This window comes from Salvia splendens, chromosome 6 (genome assembly GCF_004379255.2).
Source record: "Salvia splendens isolate huo1 chromosome 6, SspV2, whole genome shotgun sequence".
Taxonomy (NCBI): domain Eukaryota; kingdom Viridiplantae; phylum Streptophyta; class Magnoliopsida; order Lamiales; family Lamiaceae; genus Salvia; species Salvia splendens.
Genome location: NC_056037.1, coordinates 26,008,108 through 26,032,731, shown reverse-complemented (window position 1 = coordinate 26,032,731; position 24,624 = coordinate 26,008,108). Strand labels below are relative to the sequence as shown.

The window sequence follows — 24,624 nt, the reverse complement described above, 5'->3', positions numbered from 1 at the left end:
CACAAATGGGAAAAACGCCAACCACATTGGCGTTTTTATTAGTAAATACGCCAACGTCATTGGCGTGTTTTAAGGTAAATACGCCAACGATGATGGCGTTTTATACTTGTGCCGTATTTTGGGTGTATGCTCTCGGATTGTAATTACGATTAAACACGCCAACTTGGTTGGCGTGTATAAATAAAAAAACGCATTTGTAAATGGCGTGTTTTCTTTGTTGAAACGCCGAACATATTGACGTTTTGTAAAAGACGCCAACCGGAGTGGCGTATTTACTTAATCATGAAAAACGCCAACCTGAGTGGCGTGTTTAATCAGACTGATATACCAGTCGTTCCTCCCCCAAATCGCGAAAACCTCACAACACACAGCCTTCGCGATTTCTCCAGCTGCGCGCCTTCTCTCCGTGATTTCGGCCTACATTCATCAATCGGTGCTATTCTCCCCCAAATTCATCTATTTTATTCGGTTAGTATGCTTACCTTTTACATAATTATAGTAATTGGTGGATAGCTAGGGTTTGTAATGGGTTGTGAATTGAGTAGAAATATTATGCATTTTGGATTGGTTGAATGATATTATTGTTGATTATTATGTTGGATTGTGTTGGGTTTAAGTTAATTTGTGTATAAATTTGATTATAAGCCTAAACCCTAGGGTTTTTATAGCTAAAAAATTGGGCAAATTGTTTTGATTTATGTGGGTTTTGGTTGATTAGTTTAGATTGTTAAATTTGTTTATATTGTTAGGTTTGTCAAATTGAAATTGGACAAATTGAAAATGTTAGGTTAGGCAAAATTGAAATTGGTAGGTTGGGCGAATTGTTAATTGAAATTGTTAATTTTGTGTAGGTGAATTGGTTTATGATTTTGAATGTGCAATGTTGTGTAACTTGCTTATTTGATGTTGGTGTTCAATTTTGTGATATTGGATTAAATTGTATCTAATTATTGAAATGGTTTATGGTTGGTTATTGTTGAATTTGGTTTATGAAATTGGATTAAATGTTATGGTTGGTTATTGTTGAATTTGAATTATGTAGGTAAATTATGGCATCATCTTCAACCTCTCGTCGTCGGCTTGCATGTGGTCCTGCGGATCCATCTGTATTATATTTTCAGAGACAACACGTCTCTAACAACATATGGGCAGGAGTTCCATCCGAAGATGTACGCTGCCGACGATTTGAAGGAAAAATTTGGGATGTTCCCATCCAGCAACATGTCTTGGCAATAGTGGACCAGATGGGGTTTGGGGGTATGTTAAGGTGTGGTAAACCAAAAGAAATTGACCACCATCTTATCACAGCTCTGATTGAACGTTGGAGGCCAGAGACTCACACGTTTCACTTTCCAGTCGGTGAAGCGACTGTGACACTGGAAGACGTGGAGGTCTTATGGGGCCTGAAAGTTGATGGAGAGGCTCTGACAACTTACATCCCCCCGACGGACGCGGGATATTGGACAGACAGGTGTATGGATTTTCTAGGATTCATACCGGAAGCATCCGAGTTGAAGGAAATGGCTTTTAAGCAGACGAGCTTATCGCGCCAATTGAGGATTGAGCTGTCTGATGACCACGAACACTACATATATGCTCAGCGGGCTCGTATCTATTGTCTGCTATTACTTGGTGGTCTGATGATCCCCAACGCCACCGGAAATAAAATTCTGTTCTTCTACCTACACTTTTTCATGGATATAGAACGGTGTTCTACATATAGTTGGGGTGGGGCGACGCTTGCTTGCTTGTACCACAATTTGTGTGAAGCGGCCGTTGGTAAGAGGACGGATGTAGGGGGAGCCTTAACTCTATTACAACTTTGGGCTTGGGAGAGAATCCCAAATATTAGACCGAGGATGCTAGATCCCGTGCATACAGACTATCTACCATGTGCAAGCGCGTAAGTTGTTCATTAATTGCGTTTTTAAACTTAATGTTCATCAATTTTCGTGTTCTTCGCTCATAATTTAAATTTTTTAGATGGAATGGCCCGGCGTCATATGTAAAAGCACCCGGACATTGTGTTGAAAATTTCCGAGATCAGTTCTCCATGATGCATCCTAATCAGGTACTTCATATATTTATAAAATGTTTTTGGTTTTTTGTTTTTTGTTTTTATGGAAATTATTTTGAAAAATTTGTATCACATGTAGTTTATTTGGAGGCCTTATCTCCACCGGGAGTTGCCGGAAAGTTGTGATGCCGGTCGTCCTATATGGATGTCGATCACAACGCTTATTTGTTGGAATCTGGCTGAGCCACACCTGCCACACCGAGTGTTGCGCCAATTCGGGATTGTCCAACCGTATATCCCGGATCTCCCCCGGTTCCACGGTTCTGATTTTTTGAAACAGGATCGTCGTGGAAAAGCTGGTCGGAATTGGGTTCAATGGCACGCCAATTATATACAGGAGTGGGACAACAGACACTTTACGATATGGACTGATCTGGAGGACAGTACTGAGCCTGTTGCAACGGAAGAATATATGAATTGGTTTCGCCAGATCACTGTGGTGTATTTAACCAAACCCGGCGTGCATGCTGAACAGGGATTCCACGAAACGGCATCTTCTCATAACTTTACGGTACATTATTTATACTTAACTAAACCCTGATTACTTATTTAAATTCATATTATGATATGTACTTAACTTTAAAAAGTTGTAGGTGGAGACGCTTCACAATATACGCCACTTTCTAAGTGGCCGAGCTGCGACAGGACATTTCTGTCCGGATATGGAAACCATTTCGAGGATGGTTGAAGAAGGACTGCAGATATCCGGGGAGCCTCAGCTGATGGACTATCCTCCTTCGCAGCGCTCTGCAATGGACGTGGACGTACCCATAAGGCAAAAGGCAAAACGACGAACCAAGCAGAAAACCACCCGCGGAGAGTCGTCATCTCAGTTCGTACACAACTCCGATGACGATTTTGAGGAACCACCTCCGCCGAGCTCTGCACTTCGAGGCCGTCATTCTATTAGCCATACCGGTGGTACCGGAGAAGATATTGGCCTCAGTGATGTCCCCGTTTCTCCACCGCGGTCGTCTGTGCAGGAGGATCTTGAGAACGATGTTGTTCAAGATACTCCTCCCTCAAGGATCCCTAAATCTACATCCACTATTGGGAAGGGGATACGGCGTCTGTTTATGCGGAAACGTCGTGACGATTGAACTAATTTGAACTCTTGATATTACTGTAATTTGATATTGATGTTTTTTCATTTGATTTGAACTCATTGATTTTAAGTCTTTATGATTAAGTCTTTGGATGTCTGAATTATTATTTCCTAGTAGAAATGAAAATGAAAACAGGCAAATAAAGAGATATTGGCGTTTTTGTGAATGTAAGTCTTGTGAAAAACGCCAATGCTATTGGCGTTTATAAGTTAGAAGAAATTTTTCTAGTTTTTTTCACGACGGTTCTGAACAAACACGCCATTCAAGTTGGCGTGTTCATTAAAAACGCCAATATGAATGGCGTTTTTAAGTTAGTTTATATTTTGCCCGTTTTTTCTACAACGAATGCGGACATTCTGAACAAACACGCCATTCCCGTTGGCGTTTTTAATTAAGACGCCATTCCCGTTGGCGTGTTATTTAAAAACGCCAACGCCATTGGCGTTTTTAAGTTAGTTTTTTCTTTGCTCGTTTTTTCTACGCCGAAAGCGGACATTCTGAACAAACACGCCAGTCCCGTTGGCGTGTTTCAGCAATAACACGCCATTCACGTTGGCGTTTTAAAGTGAAAAGACGCCAATTAAGTAGGCGTCTCTTTAAACACGCCACTCACATCGGCGTGTCCTATAAAAAACGCTCCCACGAATAGAGTTTTTAATCATTTCATCATTATTCAATATATAAGTACATACAAATATTACCCTATACATTAGTCCAAATCTTGCTAAATACAGAAATCCAATATTACACAATGCATACGTTCAATTGTCTCGCCTTTTCCGCGTAAAAAAGCTACGGATCCCCTTCCCGATTCTGGCGGTTGAGAGTCTAGACGGAGGAGTCTCTCGCACAACGACATTCTCTAAATCAACCCCAAAATATTCGTCTCGCACAGAAGACCGAGGTGGAGAATGTGGGACATCACTGAGACCGATGTGTTCGCCTGTACCACCAGTGTGGCTGACAGAGTGACGACCTCGAACTGCAGATCTTGGTGGAGGTGGAGGCATAAAATCGTGATCGACATCATCAGTGTGACTGACAGAATGACGACCTCGAACTGCATATCTTGGTGGAGGTGGAGGCAAAGAATCGTCAGCGGCATCATCTATCAACTGAGTATCCATCCTTGGTGGAGGTGGATGCATAAAATCGTCAGCGGCATCATCTACCAACTGAGTATCCATCCTTGAATGAGCATTCGGGCAGTTGCGCCTGTCGTGACCTGGTTGACGGCAATGTTTACATCGGCGTCGGGCTCGTGGCTGGTCAGCTTCACGGACATCCATCTGATTAGGAATCCTAGTAGTACGGTATCGACCGCGACTTTTAGGCATTAACTGAGCTCGTGAACATTGCAAAGTCCATTCAGGCACGGCCCAATAATCTTGGTGTCTGGGTGGATTGAACACCGTAGAATATTGGTGTACCCAAACACTTGTGCGGTATACGGGATCAACAAGCGACAGCATGTTGTCGTTTCTAAAACGCGCAACTGCCGCTGCATGTGAACATGGAAGTCTCCACATCTGCCACTTTTGACATTTGCAGTGCGAGTCCAAGTACTTTACCTTCCACTTATTAGCGCCCTTTCCACCAATTCGACGCTTTGTTCGAACCACATAATGCCCTGCAATTGTGTTGGGTGCTCTCACATTATGCAATTGACCTTTTGCATCATTTTTGCACACCTTTTCATGCGCCCACGGGGTAAGTGGTGTGGCACACTGTGTTGATGCAATTGACCGGTCATTGAACCATTCTATTGTCCTCCAGAATATCATATCAATGCAAGCTTTAATTGGGAGTTGTCTTGCGCCTCTCAACACATTGTTGTAAGATTCCACCATATTAGTGGAAACCTCACCCCATCTTTTGTGTTTGTCATACGCCAGATTCCATTTTTCTAACTCCACGGCATCAAGGTACTGCAAAGCCTCGTTGTTGACGTTTCGAAGTAAACGACGTCTGATCTTAAACTTGCGCTTCTTGGTAGCAATACCAATTTTCCAAACAAGTCTTTTGACCATGATACCTTTGTGATTCTGCAAAACATTCTTTCTAACATGTACCAAGCAAAATCTGTGATGACCCACATTGGGTTCTTCTTTCCATATGGGAGAATTCATTGCATCTATGATTCCCACATGCCTATCAGATATGACACATATTTCATGCTTTGCTACATGAAGTCTAATGCGTTCCATAAACCAATTCCAACTTTCTTTGGTTTCCTCATCAACAATGGCATATGCAACAGGCAAACATTTCTTATTAGCATCAAATCCAACGGCAATAAGAATTTTACCTCGACATCGTCTACGTAGATGAGTTCCATCAACCGTTAAAACTGGTTTGCATAGTTGAAAAGCCTCCACAGCTGGTCCAAAAGCCTAGAATACGTACTTGAATACCTTGTTCATACCATTGCTTAATATGTCATCGTGCATCCATTCCACAATTGTGCCAGGATTTTGTCTTTGCACTTCATTCAAATAAGCTGGTAAAACTTTGAACGACCACTCCCATCCACCGTATACAAGCTCAATCGTTGTCCTCCGAGCATACCATGCTTTCTTGTAACTAACTTTGACATGAAATCTATTTTCAATATCCGCCACAATTGCTTTTACCTTGTAGCAAGGATCGTTTTCTATCTGATGGCGAACACTCAACGCTATCATACCCGACGAAAGATTAGCGTGGCCATTATAGTTACGATCCCCCATGCAAGTATGAGCAGTGCTGAACACTCTAATTTGCCAGTGTTCATCATGCTTCCTCAGTGTTGCTCGGCACTCCCACAAACATTTAGGTAAGGACGTATCTTTCGGATTTCCCTGTGGCCACTTACAAACTGCATGCCATCTCTTTCCTTTACTTTCAACAACTGTATATTGTCGGATTTTTTCCAAATGCCAATGAGTCACAGCTGCCTTCAATTCCAACTTCGTTCTAAATTTAGTATGCAAACCGACATTGGTAGGATCCTTTTCACTCCAATAATGCACACTGGGATCATCACGCTCAAAGTTTTTGGGATCAAAACTATCATATGGACCTGGTAAGGTGCGAAAGTAGTTGATTCCAGGCTGTGGGAACTGTGGAACTACTCTTCCTCCAATTGCCCTTCCACCAACTGATGTTTCTCCAACTGCTGTTTCTCCAAGTGGAATGGATGGTCTTGAAGCAACAAATTGTTCATCATCCGACGGATCACCATCTGAGTCTGTACTAACCGTGTCGGAATCTTCAGAATTATAAGGTGATTGTGGATCAAGAAAGTCGGCTTTATCAGGACCTATTATGTCCTCCACCACATCACAATTGTCACGATCCCCTAAATGCACGCCTCCAGCTTCAAAATCTTGTGTTGCAGCTAAATATGGTTCTTCGGCTCTCGTAGACGTACCAACATCAAAATCTTGTGTTGCAGCAAAATATGGTTCTTGGGCTCTCGTTGACGTACCAGCATCATAACTTATGACATGATGACTATGATGTTGAGTAATTGCCGAATACTCAACATATAATTCAATTACACCTCCAATAACCATACTCTCACTAAACATTAGTTGCATGCATACTTCTTCTAGTTGAACACCTATAAACGTGACTCCGGATCCAAAGCATATAGTACGTTTCCATATTATTTGAATATTGTTTTCATATATGCTTATCCCTATCCTTTCACAAATTTTTTCCACAAGGTCATCGTACGAAATTGTTTCATCCAACATAATGAATCCTTTAGCAAAAGGAGGATCATACGAAATAACTGCTCCGGGAATTATCTTTCCACCCCAATATAAATTGACACACCACGTCATACTATCTGCAATAATGTAAAACACAAATAAATATGTATTATTTTTACATTCATCATTATGTAGAGTCAGCCAAAAAATTGACAAAATAATTCTATTAAATACACTACAATATGTATTATCATAACAATCCATAAAATATACTATAACATATAATAGCATAACAATTGGTCAAAATATTTCCATTAAAATATATACTATCATAATAATCCATCAAAATATTAGTGTACCCATAATAATTGGTCAAACTATTATATTAATTACACTACAATATATATTATCACAACAATCAATCAAATATTGGAAGACTAATGTTTAGAAGAATGAGTCTAAAATTTGATAGACTAACCGATTAGAAGGACTAATGGTTGAAAGAATTAGCCAAATTCAAAATATCCACGCTTAAATCCACCACCGGGTCGACCCGAGCGAAAGGTTTTTATGCGTTTGGGAAGGGTTTTCGCGTTTTGGGGAGGGAAAGTGTTTAGGGTCGCGATGTTGGGGGAGATCTGATAAGGATATGGTTCAACAGAAACACGCCGCTCAAATTGGCGTTTTTAAGAATAACACGCCAACCTCAGTGGCGTTTTTATTAGTAAATACGCCTACTGCATTGGCGTTTTATTAATTAAACACGCCAACTACATTGGCGTTTTAGCTTAAAACACGCCAATGAAGTTGGCGTTTTTTACCGCCGCTGTATTTGGCGAAAATACGCCTCCAATACGACGCGAAGATAAACGCCAATGAGGTTGGCGTTTTTACTAATAGAAACGCCAATGTGGTTGGCGTTTTTCCCATTTGTGGAATAGATAACAAAATGGGTACATTTACGTAATATTTAGTGTAAAGTGCCCCATAAACCCGATTTTCCCAAATCCCCAATTCAAATTTCCAAACCCTAACTCTCTCTACTCCCTTTCTCGGCAAAGCCAACTCCCCAAACGGAAAGGTCGACTCGAATCCCCTTCAATTCGGCTCCTCCTTCGTCACAGTCACCACTACCATATCACCGACGTAGGCGGTGGCTACCTACTGAGGCGACCTTCGATTTTCCTCTTCGGGACGGGTTGGCGATCCTTCGCGCCGGGGTTATCGACGCGATTCCTAGCCACCGCCACCAGACCGGGCGCCATCCGAAACTTGCCTTCCGGCGGATCCCCCTCGCCCTTGCTTGACAAATTTCGCGCAGCTGTCCTCGGAGTAGGGCGGAGGTCATCATCGTCGAGCTGCCGTCATCACGCCTTCGGCTCACCTCCGACCCCGCGGTGCTCTCGGCACGGCCGGTGCATACTCAGCCGCGCCACCGCCGCTCCACCACTCCTTTAAGCGGTGACGTTTTCTGTCACGGTGCGGTCGGCGTAGCCGACGCCGTTGCTGTTTCCCAGCCGTCGCTGGGTCGGCCGTCGTACCAAGCTAAGTCTCTACACTCCTTTCTCAATTCGTTTGATTAAGGGATGTTTAGTGTTAAGAGGGTTCATTCGTACCCGGTGGTTCTAGAATAATGTATTGATAGACTCAGACTGATTATTATGTGGATTTGATGTTAAATCTCACGGTCTTGTTGGTAAAGGGAAGATTCTATACTCGCCTATGCGTGATATCTTGTCACGGTTAGCCAGTGGCTTGTGAGACTACTGGCATATGGTGCTGCTAACTATTTTACTCGTTCTCCTATATCATGTTCATGCTTATGTTCTTCTGAAACTACGGGGTTCTTATGTTTCAGAAGTCTATATGATGCTATAACTTGATTAACTGAGTTTGAAGGGGATTAAGGTTACCTTCACTGAACTTGTGCTGCTATTTCTTATCTCTAGCCTTGTTTCTCCCTTACTTCCTCTTGTTGCTTCGGTCCCTCTCTCTTGACTCACTTTATTGCGATTGTTTTTGTGATGATGAGGGAGAAGAGGCTGAGGCCTATTCATACTCGTTTTCTAACTGAAAGCCCGCGAAAGGCTGGTGTACTTGGCTGAAAAGTAGTCCTTGTTGGACTGTGTAGTGGCTGTTTCCTCTGCAAAAATTCGCAGGGATGTACTCGTGAGATGGTTGAGCCAATGGCTCCTGGTTGTGCTATGATATCATAACTGATCTTTTGTGCTTTAATTCCTGCATTCCCTTGCTGCACATTTAACTGCATTTGGCTTTATTTGAGGTTTAGTACTTGGCTTATTTATGGGCTTTCGTCCCTTGTGGCAGGTGCACACAGGAGGTGGCATTGTGTGGCTGATTCCTTGACCATAACAGGTTTAAATGGGGGTGTACGAGCTGCTATCTGCAGCCTTGCAGGGTGCAACTGTTGGAGAGGGATCGGTTGGCTGGACTTGCTCCTTTGGGCCCAACTCTTTCTCACTTTTCTGAAAGGTAATGTCCCTCCTCCCTTTTCTAATATAGAGTGTTTGTTCGTCTTTTATTCATGCATCTAAAACCCCACCTAATGTGTGTTTCGGTCTGATTTTGGCTAGGTATTGGCAACGCCCAATACTAGCTGCCGAGGTTGCTTCCCTCGTGATCTCGCCATCTCGGGCTTTCTGGAATCTGGGCCGAGATGGCCTAGTGATGAAGGCCGACATAGTCGCTAGGGGTCTCGAGTTGTAATAGCGTAGTTCGACTTAACTTTCTTTCCAACATGTACGCAAAACTCATTAATAGTTGGTGTGTATTTCTTTCTAGCATTTGTAACTCATTAGCTTGAAATTCCTTATATTGTATTTATTGATTTTTATTCAAGAAATAAAAATACCCTTTTATTCTTTATCAAATTTCTACTATTTATTTCATAAATTCCGAGATATTAGATCGCGGCTTTTACATTTGTCCTCTCTTTGAATATATATTGCTAGACACTAAATAGTAATTCCAGGTTTAGGATATCTCTGCTTTTTGGTTCTTGATTTTTCATGTGACCATTGGTTTTGTTATTGAAAAGACATAGGTAGATGAACACATAATTGGTTCATTCTGTAATTGCAATGCCGATTCAAATAAAAATTGAATAAATGAAATCTAAGAGCTGAAAATACAAAGGATTACATGGTTCGGCTGTAAAGCCTACATCCACGGAGAAGATGAGCCTCTTTTATTCACTGACTCTCAAGATGAGATTTACAGAGGAAGAATACAATCAATTCATACTCAAACTATCACAATCTCTCAAGAACTCTCTTGCTCTCGTATGATCTTGAAGGACATGATAATCTCATAAAGAAAGTGTAAAATCAACCCTAACTGATTAACTAACTCAAGGAAGTATATATACTCTTCATGGTTTACGGTTTCAGCTAAAGCAGCATAAGTGAGCTGATTCTTCTTCAACACTTTAAACCCCCTTTCTTTTCCTTATTTGCAAACCAGTCCCTCAACTTATTAAGTTGTTCAGTTGCTCCCAACTCTTCCAACACATTCGTGTCTAAGATTTGATTCATTTACCATTAAAACTGGGATTCCGGCGTTTCCCTTCAATTTCAGGCAGCACTTCCGAATATTTCTATTTCTCAAAAAATGTAGGATAACAATGCAGTTTGAGACTTGAGTTAAATTCGATGTCAGCTTCAGTTTTACACTACCAGTCGGAATGGATGTCTGAAAGCAAAACAGAAAATGAAATTTCTTGTTAAAACTCGTTTCTTCATGAACTTGTTTCTCTGGCCAGGGCAAGAAGACAGCAGTGGTAGGTCCAAGCAGAGCCGCAGTGAGAAGAAGAGTCGAGTCGGAAGGCAATGCTAAGGCTGGGAATGAAGAAGAGCAAGAATGTTAGTTTTGTTCCCTTATTTCTATTAATCAGCAACTCGGATGTGGCTTCAATATTGTGACCTGGTGTTTCAGATTCTATTCGCCACCTCAACGCCAGACGTCTTCGTAAGGCCAAGCTGCAGAGCAGTTCAAGGTTCCCTTTCCCAACATCACCCAAGCTCAGAGGCGAAGGCAGGATTTACATAATGGGGGGCCCAAATTACCTTAACAGTTATAGGATTTTTAGTATCATCATCGTTACAAAACCACAGCTCAAAAGTTATTATTTTATGCTCTTAAATCAATGTTTTTTTACAAAGCTGTAAAAATTCATCGTTAAAAGCCACAGCTCAAAAGTTATTACTTTATGCTCTTAAATCAATGTTTTTATGTGAAGTTGTAAAAATACCTGCCAAAAATTGCTTCAAGTGGGATTCAAACTCTCGATATGGAGAGTTTGAGTCAGAAGTGAACACCATCTGTGATATGATTATTATTATTATTATTATTATTATTATTATTATTATTATTATTATTATTATTATTATTATTATTATTATTTAGTTACTTAATTATGGATTTGCATATCTTTTTCATATCTTTTGTCTTACTCATTAAATTAGTATCCACTATTATAAATAGTGGACATTGTTAGTCATTTTGATCATTCAAGAAATATCAATTATCCTTCTATTTTATTTTCTCTTACTCTCTTCCCTTTCAAACGTGCAAAACGCACAAAACCCTAATTTTGACGCCGGATTGATCGACGGGCAAAAGCTCCCGTTACATTCGACGCAAAATCTACGAGTTAAGGAATTTCATCCTTAACAATTGGTGCTTTCATTGAGAGCTCTTCCTCCGAATCGCTGGCTACATGTCGTACAGCGACACCGGATATCAACTCTGGCAGGCGGATTACCACCCACGGCAGCCCGTAGCTCAACCCCTGCTCCATCCGATCAGAGCGTTAGATCAACAACCATCATATTCATATCCACATGATGGGAGACTCCACCCACAACACCATCCCTACTAAGCCCGTCAACCCACTTCCTAGGACCCGCCATGGCTGCGCCAGGAAACTGCGTATCAGCAACCATCGTTCTACGAGACAGATTGGTACTCGTCACCACCGCCCTCTTGTTGGGACCCGCCAAGGTTGTGCACGCAGCAGGGATACTCTCAGCCTTATCAACCGCCTCAGCAGCCACACTACACCGCGCTCAGACAACCCACTAGCTGGGATCCACTTGCCTACGGGGAGACAACGGGACAACGCCCCTTCCACGAGGTATCGGCATACGATCATCCGCTGCCCCCCAACTATAACTCAGGATGGAATCAACCCGCACCACAGCCACCTTGTCCAGCCACCACCACGGCACATCCGACTCTCTCACAACTTCAACAATTGTTGGAAGCGTGCTACAGGATGGAGTCTCGCTTTGTTGCAGCCGACCGACGAATCGACAACATGCTTCCTCCCGAGCTGCCTGAACCTGCGCAGCCCTGCGGCTCCCAAATTTTCGGGTTTGGGGACCTCGTTCAGCACCTTTCTCCATCAGAAAATAGCAAGGCTTCGCCGGGGCCGTCGGGTTTAGTCCCCTACGACTCATTGGCTCTGCTGCAGCAGTCGAGTACAACACCACCACCCTTTGTGCTGCTTCCCGATACCGCCCTCGAGCCGCCGCCGCCGCCAAAACTTCTTTCTTGGCAAGTGGAATATCGCTCGTTGGCTTATGCTCTGTCCAAGACTTCAGTTGGGAATGTTTTGGAGTGCAATAAGAAAAAGATTGTGATTCTTGACTGTGATCGAGTCGAGGAAGGATTTGATGATTCTTCGGAGAAGATTCTACATTCTTCTTCTCGTTTTGGTGGAGTTGAAAAGGTTGAGAAGATAGAGATGTCCAGTCCGGATTCCACACGTAAAGAGAAACCGGTTCACGGTTGCATCGAGATTCAGTGCGCGCGACAATTGAATGCTTCTCGATTCAAGATTCCCCAAGTCCAGATTGGTTTGGGTAGTTCCATTGTGGACAACGCATTGCTGAAATTATTGAGTGATTCATCTCATGTCAGGGTTGCCGCAAGTATGAATCATCGATCAACATCGCTAGACGCCGATGCCCGGTTGATTCCTCCGCAAAATGACACTCTATGCTTGAGCATTCATGGACGCATTTATGCAGGGAGACGCTCAACTATTCGGTGTATGTTTGACCCAGGAGGATTCCTCGACACTCATCGTTGCTTCATGGTGCCCACCTTGAGGACAATGTGGATTTCAACCGTGGGGGAGTTGATACGATTATTATTATTATTATTATTATTTAGTTAGTTAATTATGGATTTGCATATCTTTTTCATATCTTTTGTCTTGCTCATTAAGTTAGTATCCACTATTATAAATAGTGGACATTGTTAGTCATTTTGATCATTCAAGAAATATCAATTATCATTCTATTTTATTTTCTCTTACTCTCTTCCCTTTCAAATGTGCAAAACGCACAAAACCCTAATTTTGACGCCGGATTGATCGACGGGCAAAAGCTCCCGCGACGTTCGACTCAAAATCTACGAGTTAAGGAACTTCATCCTTAACAATCTGTGCCAATGCATTTATACATTCCTTAACTAAATATGTATATATCTATACAAAGAGGTAAAATTGGTGGAGGGGCCCCTGGCCCTAAGGTGGCTTCGCCACTGCCCAAGCTGCACCAAAGGCAACCGTAGTTCAAGATGATGAAGATGTAGACGAGACAGGCGTTGAACCCAAGGACATTGAGCTGGTCATGACACAAGCCGGGGTTTCAAGGGCTAGGGCCGTCAAAGCTCTCAGAGACGCCGATGGAGACATTGTCTCCGCCATAATGGAGCTCACAAATTAGACTAGCATTGATATTGAATCATCGGGGTCAGCACTATTGTTATATAACTATTCCATCCGTCTCCTAAAAATAGAAATTCTTTCCTTGTTGGTCCGTTTCCTAAAAATAGAAATATTCCATTTAGAAAATGGGTCTCATTATTCACTAACACTAATTCTACTATATATATATTCTCCTCTGCCTTACTTCATCATTTTTTTCCTTATTTTTTTTACTTTACCAATTTTGCATTACAACGCGTGTCTATTTCCAAAGTTCCTATTTTATGGAAACGGAGGGAGTATGTTTCTCGGTTTTTAATCTTTCTACTCCTATTACCCAATGAGCTAACATATATACACGTATTATGGAAAAAAATGTTGAATATTGGCCAAAGTGCTACTCCCGCCGTTCGCGAATAGTTATGTTTTTCAATTTCGGTCCGCCCACGAATAGAAGTCTTGGTTTGTTTATACTATTAATGGTTTTCACTTACACAAAACTAATATATACAAATATGATCCATAAACTACTAATTTTTCCACTTATTTTTCTTAACATTTCTTAAAATTTATACTAAAAAAAACGTGAAACTTTTTGTACCAATATGAAAAAATCATAAAACTTTTTGTACCAACGTGAAACAATGATGAAACATTTTGTATTTCCCATAGTCATAGAGTTAACGCGCTGTTTAAACACATATAACGAAATGTACTAAATTGAAACACGAATGAAACTTTTTGTATGATTTATTTAAACTTCAAACTTTCTGTACTAATATGAAACAAAGTTAAAAAATTACGTATGAGTTATGTATTTACCCGTAATGAATGCAAAATTATTGAATATAGGAAATTAAAGACAAATATATGGCACAATTCGCCCAATAAAAAGAAAAAGAAAAAGAAAAAGAAAAGGAAAACGAGTATAAGTCGTTAGGAAGAGAAACCCGCTTTTAGCGTAAGCCATCATACTTAAAAATAGGGTTTTCAAAGGTAACACTGCCTCCGTTTCTCTGTCTAGGGTTTTACATACTCCTCTTTCTCTCTCTTCCGTTTCTCTCGTTTCCCAGCAGAAGAATCAAGAATGACTCAACAATCGCAGGAGGAGTTATTGGCCCACCATCTTGAGCAACAGAAGATTGATGTAACCTCTCTCTCTCTCTCGCGCATTGGCAAATAAATAGAAGCCATACCTTGAGCGTGTTTTTGGATTATTGAATTCGTAGTTTTCATCGGTTACTTTTTCGATTTGTTACTTAATTTTTGCTTGGTAAAGAAAAATCCGTGTTATTGGAGATTCCAGTTTCTCTTCGATTTAGGATCTAGGGTTTTGGTGATTTTGATGGTTTCAAATCAATACAAGCTGGGTGTAGATACTAATTTGTTCGGTTGAGAAATTGATTAACGAAGTAATTAATCTCTGTGGATTATTTTTTTCTTGGAGTATTCAGGTCATGCTATAGTATATAATTCTACATGTTCTGTCATTTTCAATATTGGATTGAGAAAATGGAGAATTAAACTTTATTGCATTTTTTTTTGTTTTTGCTTTCAGGCATTAAGACTGTGTGTATCAGAAGTTCTCTATGAAATAATCCCATAAATTTTATGTATGGAGTTTGAAATATACTTCTTGTTTGTTGAATGTGTGATGCTTCTACTTCCATGTTCAACAATTGCTGGTATCTAATTTTGTGATTGCAAGTATTGTGAATGTAATTTACTAAGCTGTAGTTCCATGACTGCCTTACATGAAAGAAAGGAAAAAAGAACATGTTCTGCTACTTGGTTGCTTATTATTAAATTATGCTTGCAGAACGATGAGCCTATAATTGAGGATGAAGGGGATGACGATGATGATGATGATGAAGAAGATGATGATGATGTTGAGGGTATGTTTCCACCCTAGATTCTAAATGGATACTCCATTTCTAATTTCTCACAGAAGTTTGTGATCTCCATGAATATATTGTGCAAGACAGTAATTGAAGATTTTGGAGAACTCTTCTTTCTTTTCTTGATTTTGCAATTGATATGGTAGAGAAGCATCTAATTGATTATCTTTTGCTATCTGTTATCAAGTTGCTTTACCTTTAATTTCTAACTGTAAAATCTAGGATAGTAATGCACTCTTGAGTTCAAGCTTGACTTGTTAATTTCAGATTATGTTTTGATTTTATGGTCAATAACATGAAGGCATGAGCAATTAAGACAGCTATTGGTTGAAATGGATGTATTGAAATATGTCAAAAAATGAAATTTCTTATAGTATCAAGAAGTCAACCTAGAGCAATTAGTGACTTGTCTCTCTTGACAGGACAAATAGATGCCAGCGGTAGATCAAAGCAGAGCCGTAGTGAGAAGAAGAGTCGCAAGGCAATGCTAAAGCTGGGAATGAAGCCAATTCCAGGGGTCAGCCGAGTCACAGTAAAGAAGAGCAAGAATGTTAGTTTTTATTCCTGTATTTCTTCTAATCATCGACTTGATTGCGTCTTTGCTGACCCTTTAATGTTTTGTGTTGCAGATCCTATTTATCATCTCAAAGCCAGATGTGTTCAAGAGCCCGAACTCAGACACCTATGTCATCTTTGGTGAGGCCAAGATTGAGGATTTGAGCTCACAATTGCAAACTCAAGCTGCAGAGCAGTTCAAGGTTCCTATTCCCAACAGCAGCCAAGCCGCACCAAAGGCAGAGCCAGAAGCTTTAATTCAAGATGATGAAGATGTAGACGAGACTGGTGTGGAACCCAAGGACATCGAGCTGGTCATGACACAAGCTGGGGTTTCAAGGGTTAGGGCTGTCAAAGCTCTCAAAGAGGCCAATGGAGACATCGTCTCTGCCATTATGGAGCTCACAAACTAAAGAAGGACTCATGCTTAGATATGTTTCCTTGTTGAGGGCCACCATTTTCTACCCTGAGATATCGAATCATTGAGGTTGAGAAATCTGCTTCATTTTTCAGTTTTATGTGTGTTGCAATACAACTCTACTAGAATTGTGATAACCATGTTCTCAGTTTTGCATTTGTTTCTGCTCTCATCCTTTAGCCTATTGAGAAATATGATTAAGTTCTCCATGTTCTATGTTTTTCATTCAGTTTCTGTTACTTTTTTGTTTCATCCATGAAAAGCTGTTAAACTTGTTTTAGGAAACTTGAATCCTCCAATGTCTAGGGGTGTAATTGAATTGGGTTGTTCACAAATGAAACTATTTTTTGTGGCCGAACGGAGTAGATTGAGTAGATCAGTAAATGAGTTTCAGTAATCAGAAAAGCACCATTGCAGGCGTTCCTTAATTGATTAAACACTGAATAACCATTATCTTAAGCAAATAGATAAGATAGAATGATTCACTATAATTGATAAGAGACCAACCAGCTTTGGTGCTTGAGGTGCCCTTGCCATTTCCTTAAGACTACTACTTAATGAGACTAATGGAAGGGACAGTAGCACGACCAACGCCTCCTCATAGAAAACTCTACCTTGCACGAAGCCACAACACGATGCATGCATAGTGATAGAGATGCTTGCATGAAGACTTCCTCACCTGCGAACCTAATTCGAATATTTCCTTCTACATCACACACGGGGAATCTTCACAAACGTGCTCCTGTGAAACCTTAACTGTTTGCAGGGTATTGATAGTCAATTTTTGAGCCAATTTAGGAACACTCTGATTGTCTTGCTCGGGAGACGAATACCCCCCTTACATCAATTAAAGTTGTATCTGTAACCACCATAAGTTGCTAGATCATCAGATTGCTTCTACTCTCTAGTAGGTTTGGATTAAACATCTTTTTTCGTTTATTGACAAATTGAGTTTCTTGTGTTATTTAGTTACTTTGTATTGTGCTTATTTTAAACATCTTTTTTCGTTTGTCACACTTATTTTCAACACTCGTTTTGTAAAAATAATACTCCCTTCGTTCCATAGTAGTGGAGTCATTTCGACATTTTGGTACGTTCCATAGTAGTTGAGTCATTTCTCTTTTTAGTAAAACTCAACACATTTCTTTTCACTAACTTTACTCTCTCTTACTTTATTCTCTCTTCATCTTTCTACTTTTTTCATGTCCTACTTTATTCCTCCTTACTTAATTCACTTAACACAATTTTTCTTAAATCGCGTGCCGAAAAGAAACGCTTCCACTACTATGGAACGAAGGGAGTAATAAATAGTTAGAGTGAAGAGAGTATAAAGTAAGAGAGTAAATAATTTAGTTAAGACTTTTCTCGACATTATTATCTCTCTTACTTAACCCTCCCTCCACTTTAACTATTTATTACTCCCTCTGTCCCAACTAAGTTGGGTTGTATTTCTCTTTGGAATGTCCTAACTAAGTTGAGTAATTTCCTTTTTTTAATAAAAATAAAACATGAAATCACTCTTACTTTATTCCAACATCTATTTTACTCTCTCTTTATCTTTCCTACTTATTCATTTTTCCTACTTTTCAACACAATTTCTTAATCTCCGTGTCCAAAAGATTTGTCTCCACTTAGTTGGGACGGAGGAAGTATTATTTTTACAAAATGAGTGCAGAAAAGAAATGTGACAAACTTTCAGGGACGAATGGGGTATGTAATTGCATTGTTTGTACAATTTGATACTATTTTGATGTATTTTGTGAAAAATGTGCAAAAATAGACTCTAAAAAAAGGCAGAAAGAGATCAAAGTTTGGGGAAATTAGACCAAGTCAGCTGCCGATGGAGGTCTAGCGGTCCGTTGCGTAAATTTCTTCAATCTTGCCTTGCCCCAAACTCCAATCTTCATTTCTTGGAGAGCGAATTCTGAATTCTGGACTGAATGCATGATCAATATAGAGTTATGTGGAGTATTTATAGACATGTGGGCAAATTCCTCTATTTTGGTAACAATTCTGGCCCTAAAGGTAAGTCTTGGGGCGAATTACGACTGAATGTTTGCGCTACTCGAACTCCGCAGAGCGCTGACAGTGGCTCAGCGGACTACTGACTGGTCTTGGGTCTCTCTGCATCGGACTCGGCAGATTGCTAACTGCAACTCAGCGGACCATTGGGCGGGAGGCTGGCTCAGACATGATTTCTGCAAAGTGTCGCTGGACCTCCATCGACCGCGGGTGGCCGTTGACTTTTGGTTAGCGGACCACTGAGCGGGTCTGATTCCTCCAATTTTCAAATTCGACCATTTTCTCTTTTTCTAATTCTATTTTGTACATGTCTCATAAAACACGTTAAGTACCAAAATGTACAAATAATAAACCTAAAGAACATATTTTCCATAAAAGATATTCTAAACAAGTCAAATCTAGACCTTATTTGTCAACCCAAATTTTTTTTTATTTTTTTTAAAAAAATTAACTTCATATATTTAACTAGTATTTATTTTTCCTCAACCCAAATTTAACTAGTATTTATTTTTCCTCAAACGAAAACATGGGCGAAACTAAATAATAAACACATATGCTAATGACGAGACTTTCTTGTTGCCTCGGGTACATGTATATATTAAATTGAGCATATCAAAATACAAATTATATCTGAGTTATTATTGGTGCACTTTCATCACTAGCTCGTTGATCACCTTGAAATCATGCACTCACATGTGTCCTGAAGTGTTTATCACTAAAATCATGCATATAGGTAAGTGTATATGCACTCACAAGTGTCCTGAAGTGTTTATCCTAGAGTGTATATAGGTAAGTGTATATGCTCTAAAATCATGCATCATGCAAACTTTAACCATAAGATCACTCAAAATCTAGTCATTCCCCTTCTTTTGTAATTAAGTAAAAAAAATTCGAAAGATTTTTATATTTTATTGTAATGTAAGCTTTTTGGTAAGGTGAAAAATATTTAGCTAAAAAAGTGTCGAAGCAAATATAAAACTAAAATAAACTTCTTCATTTAGTTCCATTCAACTTTCCAATAAACAATTCTAGACTTATGTCTAGTTTACTTCCAACCTTTTCCAATTCCTTGATTTTTATCTTCTTTTCTCTTACATATAAACACTTCTTCCATCCTATAGAAATAGACTATTTAGGGATGGCACGGATTTGAATGCGTAATACATAAGTAAGAGAGAATGTGAAAAAATAGTTGAAATAATGTAGTGGATGGTGGGGTGCATAAATGATAAAAGAGAAAAGAGAAGGAGAAAAGGTTTCCATAAATGGATATAGATATTTCTATGAGACGGACCAAAAAGGAAATTCAGCCTATTTCTATAGGACGGAGGGAGTATATATTTTTGTTCTTGTGCATCCTTTATCTTTTTACGCACACTTGATTTTTTCTATCTTTCTTCAATTATGTATTCTTACAAATAAGCATACTATTTCTCATTATTTTTCTTCTCCTTGTCCAACTGGTTTACATGAAAAATGTAAATAATCCCCGAGAGTTATCCCTATTATTTTAGCTTTCAAAGAAAGACTTAAAGACACAAAATGACTAGCTATAGGAAAAAATTTGAGTGAGGTCACAATTTAAAGTTAAGAAGGTAGCTAAGAAGGATGACCCTCTTTTGTCGAGTTAAACACTATATAAATTAAGAGAAAGTTCTAGAAACAAATACATAAATGCAGATAAAGCACTAGAAAGAACTAAAATCTCAAATCTTACAAGGTAAAAACATGATTCAAGACAAACAAAAGATTTACTAATTATACACCTTTTCACCAAACTCTCATATCAAAACATCAAGTTAAGCACAGATAAAGGTGCAAGATTCTTTACATCCTAGGCAACTCAGTCTAATTGATCCCTAAACAGACATATTTCTCAATTTTCCATGCCATTCTTACAACAAGATCCACTCTTAAGGTTTATTAAACTAATTAAAATTACTAAAATAAAGCAAGTAAACCATAACCTCACGGTCCACCACTTTATTTCCCCAAAACTTATTCAAAACTACATTAAGAATAAGTTTGAAAACTCGGTAGGGATGTAAGAATATTATGCAAGCAATAAAGATAGAGTAAATATTAATTTTGGTCCTAAACATATATGACCAAAATATGAATTTGGTCCAAAACATTCACTTTTTGAAAAAGAAGTCCATAACAAATGAAATTCTTGTCGGAGTGGTCCTTTTTTGACGGTTTCGTAAAAAAACTAACGGTTATGCCACTGTGCATTAGCGATGACCGCTAGTTTTTTGACATAACCGTAAAAAAAAGGACTACTTCGTCGACATTTTCTTATGGACCTATTTTTCAAAAAGTGAATGTTTTGGACCAAATTTATATTTTGGTCATATGTTTAGGACCAAAATTGACCTTTACTCATAAAGAAATATAATGAGACATCACTTGGCTCAAGAAGGTGCTGCTGCGCAAACTCGGCGGCCGCTGAGCTTGCGTCTGGCTCAGTTGAACAATTTTTCTTAGATCAACTTGGGAAGGAGAACAAAAATAGCATACTTTACCGTGACAGTTAGAATGTCATTTTCTTGGCATAGAATCTAGCATTTCGACATGGGGAAAACTTGTGGAGTTGAAGTATCATTACATTCGACACTTATTGATGATGAAGATCTTGCAACTTAAGGAGATAGTTGGAAGCGAGAATCCAACTAACATATTTACTAAGGTGGTGACCTTAGATAAGTTTAAGCCATGCATAGTTCAATTGACTATAAAACTTAAAGAGAATAATGCTAAGTGAATGTAAGGAGAAGATTAAGAAGGTACTATTGTTTGAGAGTTGTTAGTCTCAAATTGAGAGATTGTTGATTATGGATCTTGAAAGGAAGTAAACTAAACCAAATATGTTTTATACCATATCTATGATTTATTTCCTTATGATATATTTTCTTAGGGGTATGTTTTCTAGTGTGACAAGAATTAGGGCTGCTCTTGTATTATACATTGGATTCGAAAATTATATGGTGCAATCTCTAGTATTTTAATCGTCTTAAGACGTACAGGCACGTCGTAATGAAATATGTAAACAATTCTTGGCTCATCTATTTTATATTCGTGATTATGTGTATTTTTTCTCAATGTAGAAGTTTATGTCTATTCTATGTGGACAATTTTTTCAATATTGTCTATGCCATAATTTAGTGAATGTCAATGTGAATTTTTCAACGATAACCATATATAGAGAAAAGAATTATATTGGAGGCATTTTATTACTGTCACTCTAAAATTAGTGTAAAATATTTCAAAATTATTTTCTCTAATTAAATTTATTCGAAGACAAAGGCGACCTTTTCGCCTTAGGCAACAACAGACTCCAACAACCTTGTAACAATCCCACTAATACCAAAATAACAATTCCTCACATACAAAACTGATCAACTTTCCCATATATTCAATGTTGATATTTCAAAGAGAAGTTTCCTCTCTCATATTTCGCATCCCTACTTCTTTATTGTTTTCTTTTGAAACATCAAATAAGGAAGAAAATATTAGAAATAATTTGTTTAAAAATTGAATGAGAAAACAATGGCGGCGGGTTCCCCTCGTAATGAATCTCCGATGCAGGAACATCCTTCATCTTCGGTGGTGGGGCCTACAGACATGGGGTTGGATAAATTGTTAGGACTACTTCGGATTCGTATCAAGAGAGGTCTTAATCTCGCCGTGCGCGATGTCCGAAGCAGCGATCCTTATGTCGTTGTCAGGATGGGCACCCAGGTTCTCATTGTCTTCATAATTATTTAATGACATTTAATTAATACTTTTTTTTCAATAATTTTGTTGATGTCTCCATGTATAAAATGTTTGTTGATGGTCTTGATTTATTTAATTTATTATTCCCTCCGTTCTTCAAATATTGTCACAGTTTGATCGGACACGAGTTTTAAGAAATGTAATGGAAAGTGAATTGAAAAAGTTGGTAAGACGTGTGTCCTACATTTAATGTATTAATTTTATAATAAAATGTGAGAGATAATAAGTTAGTGGAATGTGAGGTCCATTGCTAAAAATGGAAAAAAATGAAATGTGACAAATTTTGTGGGACGAACAAAAATGGAAAAATGTGACAAAATTTGAAGGACTGTGAGAGTATTTGGTTTGAGGGATGGTATATACTTATTTTCTTTATTTAGTGTTGTGTTTGGATCGACTAATTACATTGCAGGATTAAAAGGATTGTTGTAAATCTAAAATATAAAAACAGAATTTTTTTTGTTTAATTGTGCAAAAATCTAAAAATTGGGGAAAAACAAAATGAATGTAGAGGATTTTGATTAAATTATGTGCATGTAAATCAAATATATGAAAAAATTAGATTATTTTGTCAATCATGCAATATGAATCTATCCAAACACCTCCTAAGTCTGATAAAAATGTGGATCTTTTATACTATTTGTTAAAATTAGTGTGGAACTAAATGGACAATTATTAAAAGACGAATGAATTATTTAACAAAATTTAATAACATATGAGGTGGTCAAATCGGATGATGTTTTGTTTCCAAAGGTCACCGTTTTAATTGCATGTGATATAATTGAAAACGATTTAGATAAAGTGTTCAAATTTGGTCGGAATCTGACATTTTAGGAAAAATCAGATCAAATCAAAAGTTCAATCGTTTTTATTTACTCTGTCCCAACTAAGTTGAGTCGCATTTATTGTTGGAATGTCCCAAATAAGTTGAGTTATTTCAATTTTTTTAACAAAAAATAAAATGTCTAATCTTTTTTATTTTATTTTATTACTTCCTCTGTCCGCCATTAGGAGTCTCATTGACTATTCTGCACTTGTTTTATAAAAATGATAATAAATAGTTAAAGGGGAGAAATGGTTAACTAAGGGAAACGTCTTGAGTGAGACGGAGAGAGTATATTTTTAGTTTCTTATATTGGATTCCTTGTAAACTTGTGAGCAATATATTGTTTGTGTTACTAGAAAGGATCTAGAATAATTTCAGGGATGGTGAAAAAATGCAAACTCTATATATTGTACAAACTTTAAATTATGATTTGGACCGTTGAAAAATGTCAATAGATGACAAAATAACATCAACAACAAATGTCACACAGTGTCAACACAGCATCAACTGTTGACACTGTGTTGATATTTTTTGTCATCTGTTGACATTTTATAACGGTACAGATCATAATTTAAAATTTGTACAATATTTAGAGTTTGCATTTGATTTCTAATGTTTGATATATTCGCGCATTGCATGTGTTGCAAGTTTCCTTTTTATCTTTTTTATTGCAACATTTTAGTGTAATGTGTTGTTTACATATTATGTAGAGGATGAAGACTCGAGTTATCAGAAAGGATGTAAATCCTGAATGGAATGAGGACTTGACACTCTCTGTTACTAATCCTGAGGAGCCAGTTTTTATCGAAGTATACGACCACGACACGTTCAGCATGGACGACTCGATGGGGAATGCGGAGCTTGACATACAACCATTCGTGGAGGCGTTGAAGATACATCCGAAGGGGCTACCTAACGGGACGAGGATCAAGACGATACAACCTTCCCGGAGCAACTGCTTGGTGGAAGAGAGCAGTGTTGTTTGGAGGGATGGAAAGATTATGCAAGACATGTGCCTCAGGCTTAAAAATGTTGAATGTGGAGAGCTCCAACTTCAACTCCAATGGGTTGATCTTCCTGGCTCTAAAGCTTTGTAGGCATCTTCATGTGTGCTCAAGCTACATTGGTTTATGATTTTGTGTGTGATCTTCCATTCATTATTGTTGTTGTTGCTACTTAAAAAATAAAAATGTCAAGTTTTAGTTATTAGAAGAACATTGCGTATGTTATTATTTTGAAACATATCTTGATGATGATTCATTGAAATTTACCTCTTATATCAGATATATCATGATTTGCCACCATGAAACGAGTCCCATTTTGGGGGTATGGTAGTAGAATTGACACATGTGACGAGTATCGTTGGGTATAAGAAATTAATATTGAGTTATAAGTGTTGGTTACTAGAACCCGTGTATATAAGATATTGAATTACTCCGTCAGTGAAATGTTGTCCAGTTTTACCAATTTAGTCCGTCCGTAAAAAATTGTCTATTTTACTTTTTTCTATT

General features: G+C 38.6%; 2 protein-coding genes and 1 long non-coding RNA gene across 3 annotated transcripts; all 3 read left to right on the top strand.

Annotated features, from left to right (window-relative positions):
* The first annotated feature begins 7,888 nt into the window (after window positions 1–7,888).
* On the top strand, window positions 7,889–9,772 carry LOC121808624. The gene is made up of 2 exons (XR_006052230.1): window positions 7,889–9,374; window positions 9,476–9,772. It is a non-coding gene; the product is annotated as an uncharacterized LOC121808624 (long non-coding RNA).
* A 4,835-nt stretch (window positions 9,773–14,607) lies between these two features.
* LOC121809888 (nascent polypeptide-associated complex subunit alpha-like protein 1) lies at window positions 14,608–16,697 on the top strand. Its single transcript, XM_042210729.1, has 4 exons — window positions 14,608–14,764; window positions 15,437–15,512; window positions 15,938–16,065; window positions 16,145–16,697. Exons 1-4 carry the CDS (start codon window positions 14,705–14,707, stop codon window positions 16,481–16,483), a joined length of 603 nt encoding a protein of 200 aa, XP_042066663.1. The 5' UTR covers window positions 14,608–14,704; the 3' UTR covers window positions 16,484–16,697.
* A 5,373-nt stretch (window positions 16,698–22,070) lies between these two features.
* LOC121807456 (protein C2-DOMAIN ABA-RELATED 4-like) lies at window positions 22,071–24,215 on the top strand. Its single transcript, XM_042207692.1, has 2 exons — window positions 22,071–22,251; window positions 23,824–24,215. The coding sequence occupies exons 1-2, from the start codon at window positions 22,093–22,095 to the stop codon at window positions 24,208–24,210; spliced, it is 546 nt and encodes a 181-aa protein (XP_042063626.1). The 5' UTR covers window positions 22,071–22,092; the 3' UTR covers window positions 24,211–24,215.
* Window positions 24,216–24,624: the final 409 nt, after the last annotated feature.